The 14,711-nt window shown below is 37.7% G+C and overlaps 2 protein-coding genes across 2 annotated transcripts; one reads left to right on the top strand and one right to left on the bottom strand.

Moving 5' to 3' along the window:
• Positions 1-472: 472 nt before the first annotated feature.
• On the bottom strand, positions 473-1,713 carry LOC116175134. Its single transcript, XM_031493244.1, has 4 exons — positions 1,480-1,713; positions 942-1,121; positions 731-880; positions 473-677 (listed from the first exon to the last, which is right to left on the bottom strand). The coding sequence occupies exons 1-4, from the start codon at positions 1,501-1,503 to the stop codon at positions 504-506; spliced, it is 528 nt and encodes a 175-aa protein (XP_031349104.1). The 5' UTR covers positions 1,504-1,713; the 3' UTR covers positions 473-503.
• Positions 1,714-6,421: 4,708 nt separating this feature from the next.
• LOC116174671 (adenylate cyclase type 6-like) lies at positions 6,422-14,484 on the top strand. The gene is made up of 7 exons (XM_031492616.1): positions 6,422-6,696; positions 13,171-13,311; positions 13,362-13,730; positions 13,780-13,929; positions 13,978-14,096; positions 14,149-14,293; positions 14,341-14,484. Exons 1-7 carry the CDS (start codon positions 6,535-6,537, stop codon positions 14,482-14,484), a joined length of 1,230 nt encoding a protein of 409 aa, XP_031348476.1. The 5' UTR covers positions 6,422-6,534.
• Positions 14,485-14,711: the final 227 nt, after the last annotated feature.

The following is a 14,711-nucleotide window of genomic DNA, read 5'->3' as shown; positions in this document are numbered from 1 at the left end:
CGGTGGTGTCTTCCGGGTTTATGTTTTTTGTGGTTTGGTTAACAACCAACTACAAAAGGGAATTTGTTGGATGTTCTACGTTCCACCAATGTTAACAAACTTAATTAAAGGGTCCCCCTTCTCATATTGCCAAGACACAAGAGCACGAGATGAGGAAGCAACATAATAAGCACAGCAAATAACTTCCCGCACGAAATAAACGGTTAGTCGTCACACCGATAATGCACTTCTACGTGAATACGTAAATAAATACTTAATAAAATAATATATTGGCATAACCACCTGTACATTAAAGCAAACAAAATCAACGCTTGGAGCGATTTTTTAAGTTTTGGTTTTTTTTTTTTTTTAGTTAATAAAACTAAATTCATAGTTTGTCACCTATACCTAAATTGCTTTTCAATCACAACGAACTAAACTAAACGAAAAGTGGAATGCTACAAACTTTTATTTATTTATTTTTTAAGTCCTGTACACGCGATCCTAATTATATCGACATATTGTTATATTCGGTATAAGTAATTGTAATCGAAACGAATATTACATTTGCATCCGACCGCGACCAATTGTGATGTATGCTCCACGCACTCCTTTTTCCCCTTCGTGCTTTTCTTCCATACCACCTTTTCTTCATAGAGCGTTTCACACCCAAATTTGTTATCGTTGTGCAGACATATCTAAAATGAGTACGTACAACCCTTACAATATGCACCATCATCATCTTGCTTACCACAGGTTTTAAATGTTGACCGGTATGGGCCACGAATGGATCTATGTTGGTGTTCCTACAGGTTTCATTGACATATTCGTTTGGATAAAATTCGTAGCCATCCTCGAATAACTCTTCCTTTGAAATGCTAACTTCGCATATGACAATGTTCTGTAGGTAAATAAGACGTTAGCGCTAGCAGGGCGAGAAAGGAAACCTGTTATATACTCACTTCGCCCATGTTCCGTACGGCACGTTCCAAAGCAGCATTTCCTTCAAATTTTGACAGGGACAGGTCAGCTTTTGGTTTTTCGTTGTATTCGTTGAATATCTTAAAAGGGTTTCGAGAAGGTTTGAGGACATCTCCTGAGCTTAGGGATATTGATTTAAGAATACTTATAATCAGGATACACTAAAACGAGAATTGAGATATATTTTTGCAAAACAGTTCAACGTCTGGGCAGTCAATTTTTGATATTTTGTCACGTTTCAAAAAAGGCAACATTTATGAAATAACAGTTGACACCTTACCGGCGCGTTACCGCAGAATTATCGATGAATTGCTCCATTATTAGAATTATATAAGGATGCATTAATAAAACGTTGAGTGTTGCTGTATACTTATATAATTGTTATTACGTAATAACGTAATAACAATTATAAGTATACAGAATCTTTGGTACCGGCGCACTTTTCCACAGTATTAAACATCCGAGATTGACTGTCTACACATTTTTTTTCTGTTCAAATAATATTAATAAATTACTTACATTAAAAACACCCATTCTCGACATCGGTCTGCTGCGAGTTCTGCTGATATTCAAACCCCCACTTGCAACATTCCAAATCTAGACGCTCTTTTATATTTACGTCTAAGTACCTATATCGATCAGGGATAAATATAAGTACACCCTATCTGTGTATTTAATCTTAATCCTATGATCAGACAGTGTTAACAAATCAAGGGAGATTACCGCAACTAACAGTTGGAATCGGTAATATTCAGCAAATACTCTAAATTCCCTGATTCCCTAAAGCTAAACAAATTAACAGATATAAGTAGGATATATAGGATATAACTAATCTTGGAGATTTGATTTGCCACGTCCAAAAAGTCAATAATGAAAAAGAATAGAACATACGTACATACATATGGGACTATATTTTGAAGTAAAGCTTCGCCAATTTAATTATTGTATTGTACCTACCTAGATTTAATAAACCATTCCAGAAACTAGAAATTGGAAAAAAAACTTACAAAATCTTAAAAATATTCTCCCGAGAAAATTTGCTCCTGAAATATCCCCGCTGTAGAAGAATAATGACCACCTGATGCGATCACAACGCAAAGTAGTTTATTTTTGAAAATATGATAGGTACGTAAAAATTGGTATGCTACATTGACCGTGGAATTTTTCAGTTTTGGTTAAAATTCCTTGCAAAAATTATATTCACTGTAAGATTTTTTCAAAAAAATGTATTGATTAACCAATTTTCAATTTTTGAAGTTTTGAAATGGTGTGGTTTGGGCTTACTCTCGAATGGGAGGAAACTTATAACTTATACAGGCTGTCCCAGATTTCCAGATTGAGTGTTATTGCATGGGCAACTTTTGTTATTATTGAAGATAGGGTAAATGGGGCATTTTGCAGTTTTACTTACTGACTAAAGTTCAGCTTAGAAAGTTTGAAAAACCAGTCCAGATTAACAGTAAAGTGGACCTCCTCTTCTATCTCTGATTCGATTGGTCGTGGGTCTCGGAAGGAGCGTAGTGGAAAAGAAAAAGTCCACACTCAGATAATTTATTGCTTGCGTTTCCGCTATAATCTATAATATTAACCGGAAAATACTAACAAATTACATTTTGTAAAACAAATATATGACCCAATTACGAATGGAACGGGATCCTTCTGGAATTGTGCACGTTTCTACTTTTACTTGGCACCGCAAAAAAATTCTGAGACCAGTTGGCTGTGGCATGTAAAAATTACGCAAGTTTCACATTGAAAAACAGCATCTCAGGAAATAATGAATGAGAGAGTGGGAGACAGTGAAATTTGATGGCCGTCTGGCACACCTTCAAGGTACAGGCTACATATTGCAAAATATTCCAGGACTTTAGGACCATTCCGATTCCCCTAAAAGTAGGACGGACAAAACGCAAACAATAGCACATTTTTTTAATTCATAAAAAATGCCCTTAAAATATAGAAAATATAGCTTGAATTACTGACGTACTTTTATGACGAGAACTATATTTTAATACCATGTTATTTTCCGATACCTCGATCCAAGACAAGAAAATTACTAGGGAGTATTTTTCTGTAGTGTGAAATCTATAATATTTGTTTGTAGCGACACGTAGCTTTAACAACAGGCCATAAATGTTGAATACGTTGGACAACAACGTAGTTGCAAGTTACAGCAATGAAAGGAGCGATAGTATCTTCTGTTCTTCTTGTGAGTATTTTGCGTTCCGCAAATAACTTACAAAGGGAAACCGATGAAATCCCATGGCAGGTATGTACCAAAAATGCTATTCAAACAATTTTTGGGGAAGAACACCTTTACTACGTTTACTACGGTAGACAAAATGATCTTTTACCATATCATATAAAAAATCCGAAGACCATTATCAACGCGGAACATGCCTTAGACGGTGGAAAAAGAATAATTTACTACAATTACATAATTGAAATAGAAAGTTTCAGGAATTTCGAAAAAATTATGCGTTATTTGCACGAAGGTATTTTCTGGGATAGATATTATTCGCCCGGTTCAAGATTTCTGTTGGTAACCGACAAAATTTCACTTGTGAAAAAGATCTTTAGTCTACTCTGGGGGGAGTACGAGATTATTTACTTCGCATTGTTGGTGATTGACAAGAGCGGAAAGAATAAACCACTACTATTTACGGCGAATCCGAATGTCCAGCTAAACCATTGTGGAGTAACGCCGAATGTAATTCAATATCAGACTTGCGATAATTCAGTCACGAATACCATCCCTAAAATTGTCAGAAATTATAATGGATGTGTCGCAACGGTTTGTACTGAAAGGCCGCTGAGCAGATTTGATCGAAGGGGTTATACTTTTTGGATCCTGGGAAAAGTGTTGAACGTCTCTGTGAAGACTTTTGAAGACGTAGAAGGCGATGAGCTTAATGTAGCACACATTGTCTTTAGCGATTCGTATCTCATTAGTATGCTACCCGAACGCACGAGTCAAGTATATGAATGGGACCACTTAGTTTGGATTGTACCGCCGGTAGATGGAGCCTCAAGTCTGAGGGTTTTGATGATCACATTTGACAAGGAACTTTGGATATTAGCTATTGTGGTTTTTGTATTGTTCACTGTAGTTTGGTATTGTCTTAATCGATGTAAAATCAGTCTATGCGGAATTTGCTTAGATACAACATCACTGACGCTTTTTAGTAGTACGAACCGCATGCCCAAGGCTTCAATGTTGCGATTCATGGTAATGTGTTACATTATATATAGCATACATATTCAAACGGCGTACGTTTCGAACTTAACGCGCCTGATGATCTCACCACCAAAAGGGAAACATATTCAAAATGTAAATGAACTTCTAAAAGCAAATATTCCTATTTGTAAAGGTTTAGATGTTTTAATGGCGGTAATCGGTTCAGACAATCCTGAAATTAAGCAATTACGTGAAATGATAAACGAAAGGAAATGTCCTCATAACGATATGGATCCCTTTACATTATTTAGGAAGTGGTCTATGCAAAAAAACTTTTCTCTTATACTTTTCGGTAATACAATGCACACACTTGCACTGCATTTGGAAATGCCAACCCCAGATCATTTTATTGACTCTCAAATTTCTGCCCCAATCATGAAAATATTCAATCCCGCAGCTACCGGTTACTTTATCGAGAGTGTGGATGTAATCATTGATAGGCTGACCGAAAGTGGACTATACGATAGGATAGACAGGTTTCAAAAATGGCATGAAGACAAAATTAGAAATCGAGTCTTTGGTTATAAAGATGAAGAGAAAGAGGCTATGATATCTTTGGAGCACCTTAGCGGTATTTTTTTAATACTGCAGGGTGTCGGTTTAGTACTATCTTTCATGGTATTTGTTGCAGAACTAATTGTATATCATTATAGTTTAATGTGATCAATTATGCACTAATTTTTAAATTTGTTTGCACACTGCACATATTGATTACTTAAAGTTTACTTGATAATTAGATTTCCATTAGTTTTTGTGTGTATCATTTTTGAGTGTTTTATGTGAATAACCTGTTTACTATACGTATTCAATATTACTCATTTGTACGAAAACGCCACGTCTCGATTTTCTTATAGTTGTAATTTTAATGTTATTTGAAAAATTCAAAAATTTATGAACACACATTACGAATCTGTGCATGGTTTTATATCTGTATCCAAAAAAATTAAATAAACAATATTAATATCAGATTGACTTTAGATTTGTTAGTCAAAGTAGAGACTCTCTTGTTAATTAATGAATTTCTTCAAAGTCGCCCGAAGAATGTTGTTACTGCACATTCCAAAACTATATGTTGTATGGTTTCTGGTACATCGCTGCAGTGGGGACATTTAGGGGTTTGGGTTCCATTTAAATATCATCGCGTTAGAAAGACCAGTACAACGTTGTTATTGCTTATTGGGGAGTCCACGTGAAGATTCTTTGGCGTACGGAGCACGTGGTTTGTCGCAGTGACGCTTTGATCAGAAACAGACATCCGCTCCCTGACGGCAGTTTTCTGGAAGCGAGGAGGCTGAGGTAACCTAGTATATAGTATAGTATAGTGCTAGTCATAATCATAGGGTCATATCTTTTATTGAGAGGAATGTGTTCTGAACCTAGTTGCGAAGGAAAGAAGGGTTTTTGGTACTGACGTAGTCCGGTTTCCCTTACTAATAGATAACATAGGCTTCACCCTGTTCTTCTTAACGCTACGCCATCAGAAAAACCCATTCTAACATTATAAAGTTAATGTTTAAAATCAAAATTTCGTACTCGTGTTTTAAGTCGAAATTTAGTGTATCATCTAGGAAGTATATTTGAGCACAGTGGCGTCCTAGAGGATTTTCTAGCACTATGTGCGCCAAGAAGAGTACCGATTAGACGCTCAGAAATCATCCCATTATTCTACGCACCACTCTGCTCTGCACGATGCCTCCCTAATATTTTTGGAGCCATATGAGCTTTTAGGGAACCACGCTGCGTCCCACTCTATCCTTTTTGGCACTAAACTGTTCCACTCAGCGTTTTTGAGATCATTCAGATGGTTCAAGGGTGGCGCGAAAAGGTATGCCATGGTGGTATACTATAAAGTAAGACATCTGGGTACGCCATCTACTGCAGGGTGTGCTGCTAGTAAAATTAATGGATTACCTATTCTGGAGATTCTTTTTGACTTTCACAAACAATTGACATAGTCAACGAATATTTTCTTAAAAACAGATACGAATACGTAAAGGATTAACAAGATCAGACTAGGTTCAATGGCTGCTTGGGAAGAATCCTATAAAACAGTAAATACTAATACCATTTTTGATTACGGCACCTTAAGAAATATGTACCTACCGTTAATTAGACACGGAGATAAAAGCTTCATTACCATAAAATCAATTCACTGAAAAACTGATAACGGCAGATAGTGTTATCTGTACATTGTAAGTTTAATAAAAGTACATAAGTGTAAGGAATCATGTTAGTCTCAGTGCGTCACAAGTTAGTGAGTATGCCGAATTCCATCCGTTCGCGTGTAGTATACCATAGTGCTTCGTTAATGTAATGCGGCAAACCGATAATCCAGAATGCCAGAGACGTCAAGGCACTCCTGGGAGAGTTTCGCCGATTTGGACGGTTTGGAGGAGGCGAGAGATAGTGTGCATAAAATTAAACGGATTAGCCGTGACACTTTGTACGATCTTCAAGAGCTCGAGCCAGAGAAATCGTATCGATTATCTTACTTAAGGGTAAGTGGGGCAGCTCTAATTTCCTGTCCTTGCGGAAGTGTGTCAGTAGATCTTAGAGATTTCTAGACATTATCTACTTTAATTTTCATGCGGGTTCGTGCAGAGTTTCCTCCGTTTGGGGATAACCAAGCCATACACCAAGCTTTAATTAATTGGAACATCCTTTTTCTCTTTTACAGCGTTATCGATTTCAAATGCCAAACGCAATTGAAATACTTAATGCGCTTTATAGTTCAGGGAATAGAGGGTTTTAACTTGCAAAATGAGAAGTAGTTCCAATTTCTTTTGCATGTCATAGACAGTCATCTGGTGGTTAAGAATCTAAGTTTTCGACCTCCCACCCCTTGTGCTTTCCCCGTACCACCCTCAAAACCCCTGAAATTTGGTTGGTTTCTTAGTTTTTCAATCACGTCTTTTTAATGGTTCACTTTAGAAAAAAATATTGTTATCAGAAATTGTAGACCATAAAATTCTAGAGAACTTTGATATACACTACTTTTGTGTGAAATGTTTATTAAAAAAGATATAGAGCTTGAGAGTTGGTTATATTTTGAAGAATTCTGAAATTTCTATGTAGATGTTTTAACCAAATTTTATACTTTATCTCTATAATTAAGAGTTTTATGAGAAAATATCTTGAACTTATCGTGGTATAAACCCTCCTACCCTGCACCCTTGCCAAAGGGGATGCATAATAATTCAACTTTCAACCCTTGCTAATGGGGTATTTGAATCACTGTGAGATTGTAGCGCTTTCTAATATACTTTTGAAATTAAAAACTTGTCTCACTTCAGTTCAGTTTCACCCCCCCCCCGCGCGGTAAAAATGGATATTTAAACGCTCTTGTAAAGTTAGTCAGAGAGTACAACGCTTATTACATATGTGTTCTATTCCTCTTTAAATATCTATTCCTACCACGGATATGGGGGGATGGGGGATGAAGGATTTTAAGGATGAAGCTGAACTGAAGTGAGATAATTTTTTTGTTTCAAACGTATATTAGAAAGCCCTACAATTTCACAGTGATTCAAATATCCCCACTAGCAAGGGTTGAAAGTTGAATTATTATGCATCCCCTTTGGTAAGGGTGCAGCGTAGGGGATTTATACCACGATAAGTTCAAGATATTTTCTCATAAAACTCTTAATTATAGAGATAAAGTATAAAATTTGGTTAAAACATCTACATAGAAATTTCAGACTTCTTAAAAATATAAGCAACTCTGAAGCTCTATACCGTTTTAATAAACATTTCACAAAAAAGTAGTGTATATGAAAGTTGTGTAGAATTTTATAGTCTACAATTTCTGATAACAATATTTTTTTGTAAAATGAATCTATAAAAATATATGATTGAAAAACTAAAAAACCAACCAAATTTCTTTGGTTTTAAGGGTGGTACGGGGGAAGCACAGGGGGTGGGAGGTCGAAAACTTGGATTCTTAATCACCAGATATTCTTTCATGACATGCAAAAAAAATTGGAACTACTTCTCGTTTTGCAGGAAATGGTCCATTTTGAGTCTCTATTTCCTGGACTATTAGGCCAAAGTATCAGACCCCCAGTCTGGTTCACTTGTTATTTGATTTCAAAAACAAAAATTCCAAAGGTAACTCGACAGCAATTTTTGATCGCATAGTATGTGATCCTGTGTTATTGTCAACTCATTCCTGTGCGACCTTTGCAAATTCTTAAAATCCCTGTCCGTTTATCTATTATGCTGTCGTTCGTGCTCCTGAATTTCCTTGAGGTTTTTAGCGTCATTCACATTTGCGAAAATTGAGTAACGTACTTGCGTGATAATTGCCGATATGCCATTGAATAAAATCACTATTCTTATTCAATGCACTCACAAAGTTTCTATGAAGATTTATTTGTTCAGTTCTAAATCTACTACCTACTAGATATTTATGCTTCCCTCTCTTACACAATCTAAGTATAATGAGAAGTGACATTTTTTTTCAAAAGGGAATTTAAATTTCCACGTAAGGGATCTAAAACCTGCACATTGCTTACCTTGCATTATCCATTAACCCACATGGAAACAAAAAAGGGTATGAAATGAGGTATACAAGGGAGGGATAATAAATAAATAAGTAAATAAATGCAAGACTAATTTACAGCTTTCACGGGCTTCAAACAACTAAAATAAATCATTAGAAGGTTATCGTCCTCAAGGTAGGTCCACACTCCACCGAATACAACCCTGCACAATTTTCATTCCTTTCTTACTTTTTCCTAGGTTTAAGGTAAATGGCCGATTTTTTCTACGTTCATTGACAATTGAAAACTCCAATGAAAATAAGTTCCCAATAATCGGTCTTTCACCTTCTTGAATACATAGAAAACCTTTACACGATGATAACTTCAAAGTCGCGATTAATTCCTTCAAGCTCATCAGATACCTATCGATCGACTACTTCAATTGACTGAAATTCGCAACGATCTTATGGAACTGGTAGGATGAATCTCCTTTGAATGGTAATCCAAATTTTCGATAACTTGTATGTATATCGTATAGCCAAACAGAAATTATCAATAATGTTTAAAGGGCGCAAAACCAACGGCTTCAGAATTGCGACGAAAGTTTATGTGAATCACATTACATCCATTAGAGCGTCACAATATCTTGCACTTTTAGTGTTTAAGAGCCTTTAACAGTTTTTAGGTCCTTGCTATTAAGAGGTTTCATCAGCCCATATAAGAGAATAATGTCAGAGAAAAAGAACCCGTCTTCCAGAACCTTCTAGATTACAACTCACCAAAGAATACTTAATAACTTTGCTATTACTTATAAATTCTTAGCGTTTAACAGGTGTTATGTCTTTAAGATGAGAGCTGTAATAATCTGTAAGAAGGACCTTTAGTTCTTTAAGAAACATGGAATTTTTTCAAAGGAATCAAGATTTCCAGCCTTATTGAGTTTTTCAAAAGCCTTTTTGAACTTTTTAGGGACTTTCAAGGAGTTTTTATATATGCATTCTGATCTGTCGCTTCTATAAGATTTCTGTTGTTTTTGATGTCTTTGAGTCCTCAAAGGCTCACCATACAAAAATAGCTGGACAGTTCGACCGAAAGCTGACTTTGTGATATTTTTCTATTTGTAGGAGTTGGAACGAACAAACTAGTATTGACAATTAGAATGGAAATGTAAATCAAATCGGTCCCCTCAGTATTTGCCAGTATGAGCCATATTAATAAAAGTTTGGAAATAATGGTTTAGAAAGCGTACCATAAGTTCACTTTATTTAAAATCGAAGCATGGACGCAACGCACACTTTAAATTCACGTGATCAAAATTGTTTTTTTTCTCTCGGAATGGGGCGTCGGTAAATTTTAACTTCGCAATACTCGCACTACGAATATTTCACGATTTTTCTAGATCAATGCGTATCGTAGGCACTAATTTTTCCCGTATTTCGCATCGAAATTACCTTCGCGCTATCGCACTGCATTTTCCAGCTAAGCGGGAACATGGACATTATGGCATTATAGTTACATAAATAATAAATTATTTGTACTTTACAGTATACTGTAGGAAGTTTTCTAGAGCGACATTAAGGCAGCATCAATTCGCCATTCAATAGATGAAGGATTACTAAGTGCATGACAATAAGGAATGAAAGCGGATATGACTCATTATTTCTGTGAAATATGATATGCCTTTCAGACCTTTCGGGAAGGTTTATTGTTTGCTATATAAGCGAAATGAGGTATAGTTTAGAACTTAACATCGATGCCGAAGTAATAAATAGTGAAATCCGCGCTCGTGTTATGAATTAGTTATACATTTAAGTCCGAATACAAGTACCTAAGTGATAAATAATAATTAACTAATAACTCCGCTTCTTTTACGAGTGATTTTTGATTTTTAGGGTCTTTCGTCTATCTCTGGCAGAGGACCAAAGAGACCTATGGTGATTACCTTAAATCGTTGTTGCATCACCCACATCTTTGTACATCCAGGGCCAAAAGTAATAGGGATCTTCTGATACGGGTTCTATATCCCATAGTGTCCGGGTTGATCATAATTCATAATATTCCTGAAGGATTTGAGTTCATTCACGCTCAGGTATCACTAATCACTGTAGTTAGGTGATATCGTCATCTCCGTCGTTAGTGTACCGGTGCAGACATCCATCTCACACCAGATAACCACGAGCGGCTGGTGACGAAAAACATCCAATATTTTTTATTAAAAAAATGTGGTATTGTTTGCGTTCTGTCGGTCTGGCCGTTCGTCCGTCCAGACCCACCTCTATTGTGTTAAACCACTTTTAGGGGAATGGCAACTAGAGTGGAATTTTTGCAATAGGTAGCTTACACCTTGAAGGTGTGTGCCATCAAATTTCGTTGTTTTAGGGGGCATGAATTATTTCCCGAGATGCGGTTTTAAAAGTAAGGCACTTTACATGCGACAACCAATTGGTTTCAAATTCTGCACGCGTGTGGCTGTAATGGTGCCAAGTAAAACTTTTGAAAATGGGAGACGGGGGACGGGGGGATTAACACACATTCAACCCTTCCTGGTATTGTGATGAGAGGCTCATCGAACGGAATTCGCTTGTACAAACTATAACTTTCCAGAGTGACTCGTTTTTGAGATCAGGGAATGCCCGGGTAAGGGGGGTAGTAGAACTACCGCCCTTCCTTCTGACCTCTTATTAAAAGAGGGGGAGGGGGCTGGTTTTATCCTTCACGGTACTCTAATGGCAAGGCTCAACCAAAGTAATTCATTTCTACCGACCATAGTCCTTCTCCTCTTCCCCTTATCGCAATCGGATATCTCAATAACAGATTGTCGAAGGAGGGTACTCACAAAGGACGATTGGGCCGTCTAGAAGAAAACTTTAAGAGCGAATATCTTCAAAACGAAGTGTCGGACGAGGGTACTCATAAAGGGGAAGTGGAACGTCAGCACGAAACATATTTACTGGGGATTGGTCAAATAAATATAGCTTGCTACTACCTTATAACCCAACCATTTACTAAGATATTTCGGTTTAAAAAATGCGCTTTATCGTTTAAAGTCTTGAAGAACTGTTGTTCGGACGTCCACCACCAGGCAGCGTTTTCTTAGTTACCTTGTTGAGGGGCCTAGCTAGAGCTGCAAGGACTTTTATGAATCTCCGATACCACGAATGAACTGGTTTGGAGAAAGGTGAGGACTTCCGGCGTATTTTGTGTGGCGGTCCCCTTTTCTGGGTTCGGGCGTATTTCTTTCTCCGATATAACATGACACAGGTACCTACCTATGTAACTTCCTTGCAGCAGAAGTGGCATTTGGTTCGATTGGCACAAAATCCAAACTCCTGGAGAGCTTTGAGGAGGATCTCTACGGTCCTGATGTGTTCTTCAAGCGTTGGCGATAACAGTATATTAGACCGTCCAAATAAGCGAGTAGGTGCTGAACCAGGGGCACGAACTTATAAATTAAGATGGACTGCTAATGCTGAATTAACAAATGACACCTACATGGGGGTCGCCATGATGTGCACTCACTTGGCGCGAAATTCAAATCAACTAATAAACAAGCATTAACCCAACATTAACCTCACGTTTTCTAAATAAATTACTGTGACACATGTCATTTTCCAAGGCTGCAATAGTCTCAAAACTTGAGCACTAGGAAAATTCCCCTAGAAAATAACTAAAATGTGCACATCATGGCGGCGCCCATGCTAGGGCCATTTCTATCTCTATGCATCTGTTTGATCAGCAGTCCATCTTAATTTATAAGTTCGTGACCAGGGGTCTCTTAAACTAGTCTCTGGACGGTTGCAGGTGCGTTCCGTGATCCGAAAGGCATCCGTATAGAACCGGCATTGATCTTTTTCCCTGAGACGGTGGAACTCGCTTTAATAGCTGGCTGGTACCGTTGGACGGATTGCATTAGTTACCTATCTCAAAAACGACACTCACATTTTAAGTGTCTAGTCAGGTTGTCTACCGTATCTGTTTGTTTTCAACCGAAAAGTGCAATTATCGGAATGTACGAAGCAGAGTTGATGCGTTATCTACAAACCCAACATGTTCTATTATAATGCCGTAGGGAGAAGGTAGAGAAAGAAAGAAAGAGAGAAAGAAAGAAAGGAAGAGAGAGAGCCTATTCATAGCATATTCTCCATTGTATTGGCAGAGTGTGTGAGGAACAATGATACCTAGTAGGAAAGAGGATCAAAAACATGTGACTCACACAATTTACCTGGTGATTGGGATGTGCCAAAAAAACACTTTTCATGGGAAAGATAATAAAAATGACGTTTGTGATCGCTATTATTTCTATATCTCATATAAACAAATTTAGATCTATTTACTTTAAACGCTTGCATTGTTTGCAACATTTACAATTTATCTGGAACGAAATGAAACCTTTTCTTGAACCATTAGAGTTAGAGTCAAGACTACTTGGTCACCAAACCAAAACTAGCGGCCAAAAAGGTTCCAAAATCCCTAATTTCCTCTATTTTTCAGGAACAATTCAACTTCAAAGGCTTGGACGAATTATTCGAGCGCTACACTGAGAGAATAAATCAAGGATACTTCTCAGTATTTCTAATACTGCAATTTTTATTCAGCGTGACCCATTTCTCAATTGTTTTCGGTGTAAACCTGGTAAGTACGTCGATGATACAGTTTGGGTATAATCGGGAATTGTTTTTAAGGTCTCGCAAACCACCGAATCCGTTCTTCCCGATTTAATACTTTACGGTATCACGGGATGTTTGTCCGTAGGAATTCTGATGATGAACGAGCGATATTTGAAGCATAAATTTTACATTGTAAGATACGTCGGATTTCTTATGTTAATTCTTGTGTACATCTCCGATTGGTCTGTGCCGGTATATGGTGTATACAGGAATGATCCACATCTGCGACCGGCCTACGTCACCCATATACTTATTGTGATATTCTGTTTCCTGGGTATTGCCAGTGATTTGCTGGTATGCACGCTTGGATTGGTTGTGACGCTTACCCACTTGCTGACTCTGGCCTTCGTAACGTATAGCGATTACACCTACTTCTGGCAGAGAGTAAGCCTCTGCGTGGTAATGGGCACTTGTCAGCGACTTTCTCTTCCAGCTTGGATCAGACTGCATATTTTTGCTGTCCATAAATGTGATTGGGCTTTACTACCGCTGGGCGAGCGAGTTGAACAAGCGAAGAGCCTTTTTGGATCACAGAGCTTGCGTGGAAGCTACCTTGAAACTAACATTCGACAAGGAACAAGAGGTGCGTATGTTGTCTGTGGGTTAGAGCTAATCCCAGCAATCCTTACAGGAGCACCTGATGTTGAGCATAATTCCAAAGCATACAATAGATAAGGTACGCAAGGATATTTTGCGCAAAATTGAAATCGTGGAACGGATGGAGAATATTCCGCGCAGTGATCCGATGGAGTAAGTCATACTAGGTCGGGTTCCAAGGTGTCATTACCTCTAGGTTTTTCAGAATACCGTACGTGCAAGAATACGACAACGTAACCATTTTATACGCAGACATTGTTAATTATACTGCCATGACAACCAAGTTACCTGTAATCAAGCTGGTTGATGTTTTGAACGAGCTCTTCACTGGATTTGATGATGCCTCTGAGGTGTTTGATCAGAACTAAAGTAGTGCGTTAGTAATGGTAATTTTTAGCAATTAAATGTGTTGCGGATTAAGTTTCTGGGAGATTGTTACTACGGCGTGGCTGGCTTACCACCGAACCCAGCACCGAACCACGCCGAAGCTTGTGTGGATTTGGCCTTGAAGATGATCTCAATTATTCGCACAGTCAGGTAAACTCTCCGTTCACGTACAAAACAGCTGGGCAGATGACGCGAACAGAATACCGGCGATTAATGATAACGACAATTTTTCAAGTAGTCACTGATTGCTCTAAATTTATATCTAAATAACAGCACTGACCCCCCGCAACAGCTAGGCCCGTGAAATTTTCAAGAAGTGTCTAAGATAACAATAAATACTTCCTTTTTTGAAATTGGGAAAGTTTGAAATGCTAAGGACTT

Source organism: Photinus pyralis, unplaced genomic scaffold (assembly GCF_008802855.1).
Source record: "Photinus pyralis isolate 1611_PpyrPB1 unplaced genomic scaffold, Ppyr1.3 Ppyr1.4_LG6, whole genome shotgun sequence".
NCBI lineage: Eukaryota > Metazoa > Arthropoda > Insecta > Coleoptera > Lampyridae > Photinus > Photinus pyralis.
The sequence above is the reverse complement of the archived record's forward strand: the minus strand, read 5'-3'. Positions and strand labels throughout refer to the sequence as shown.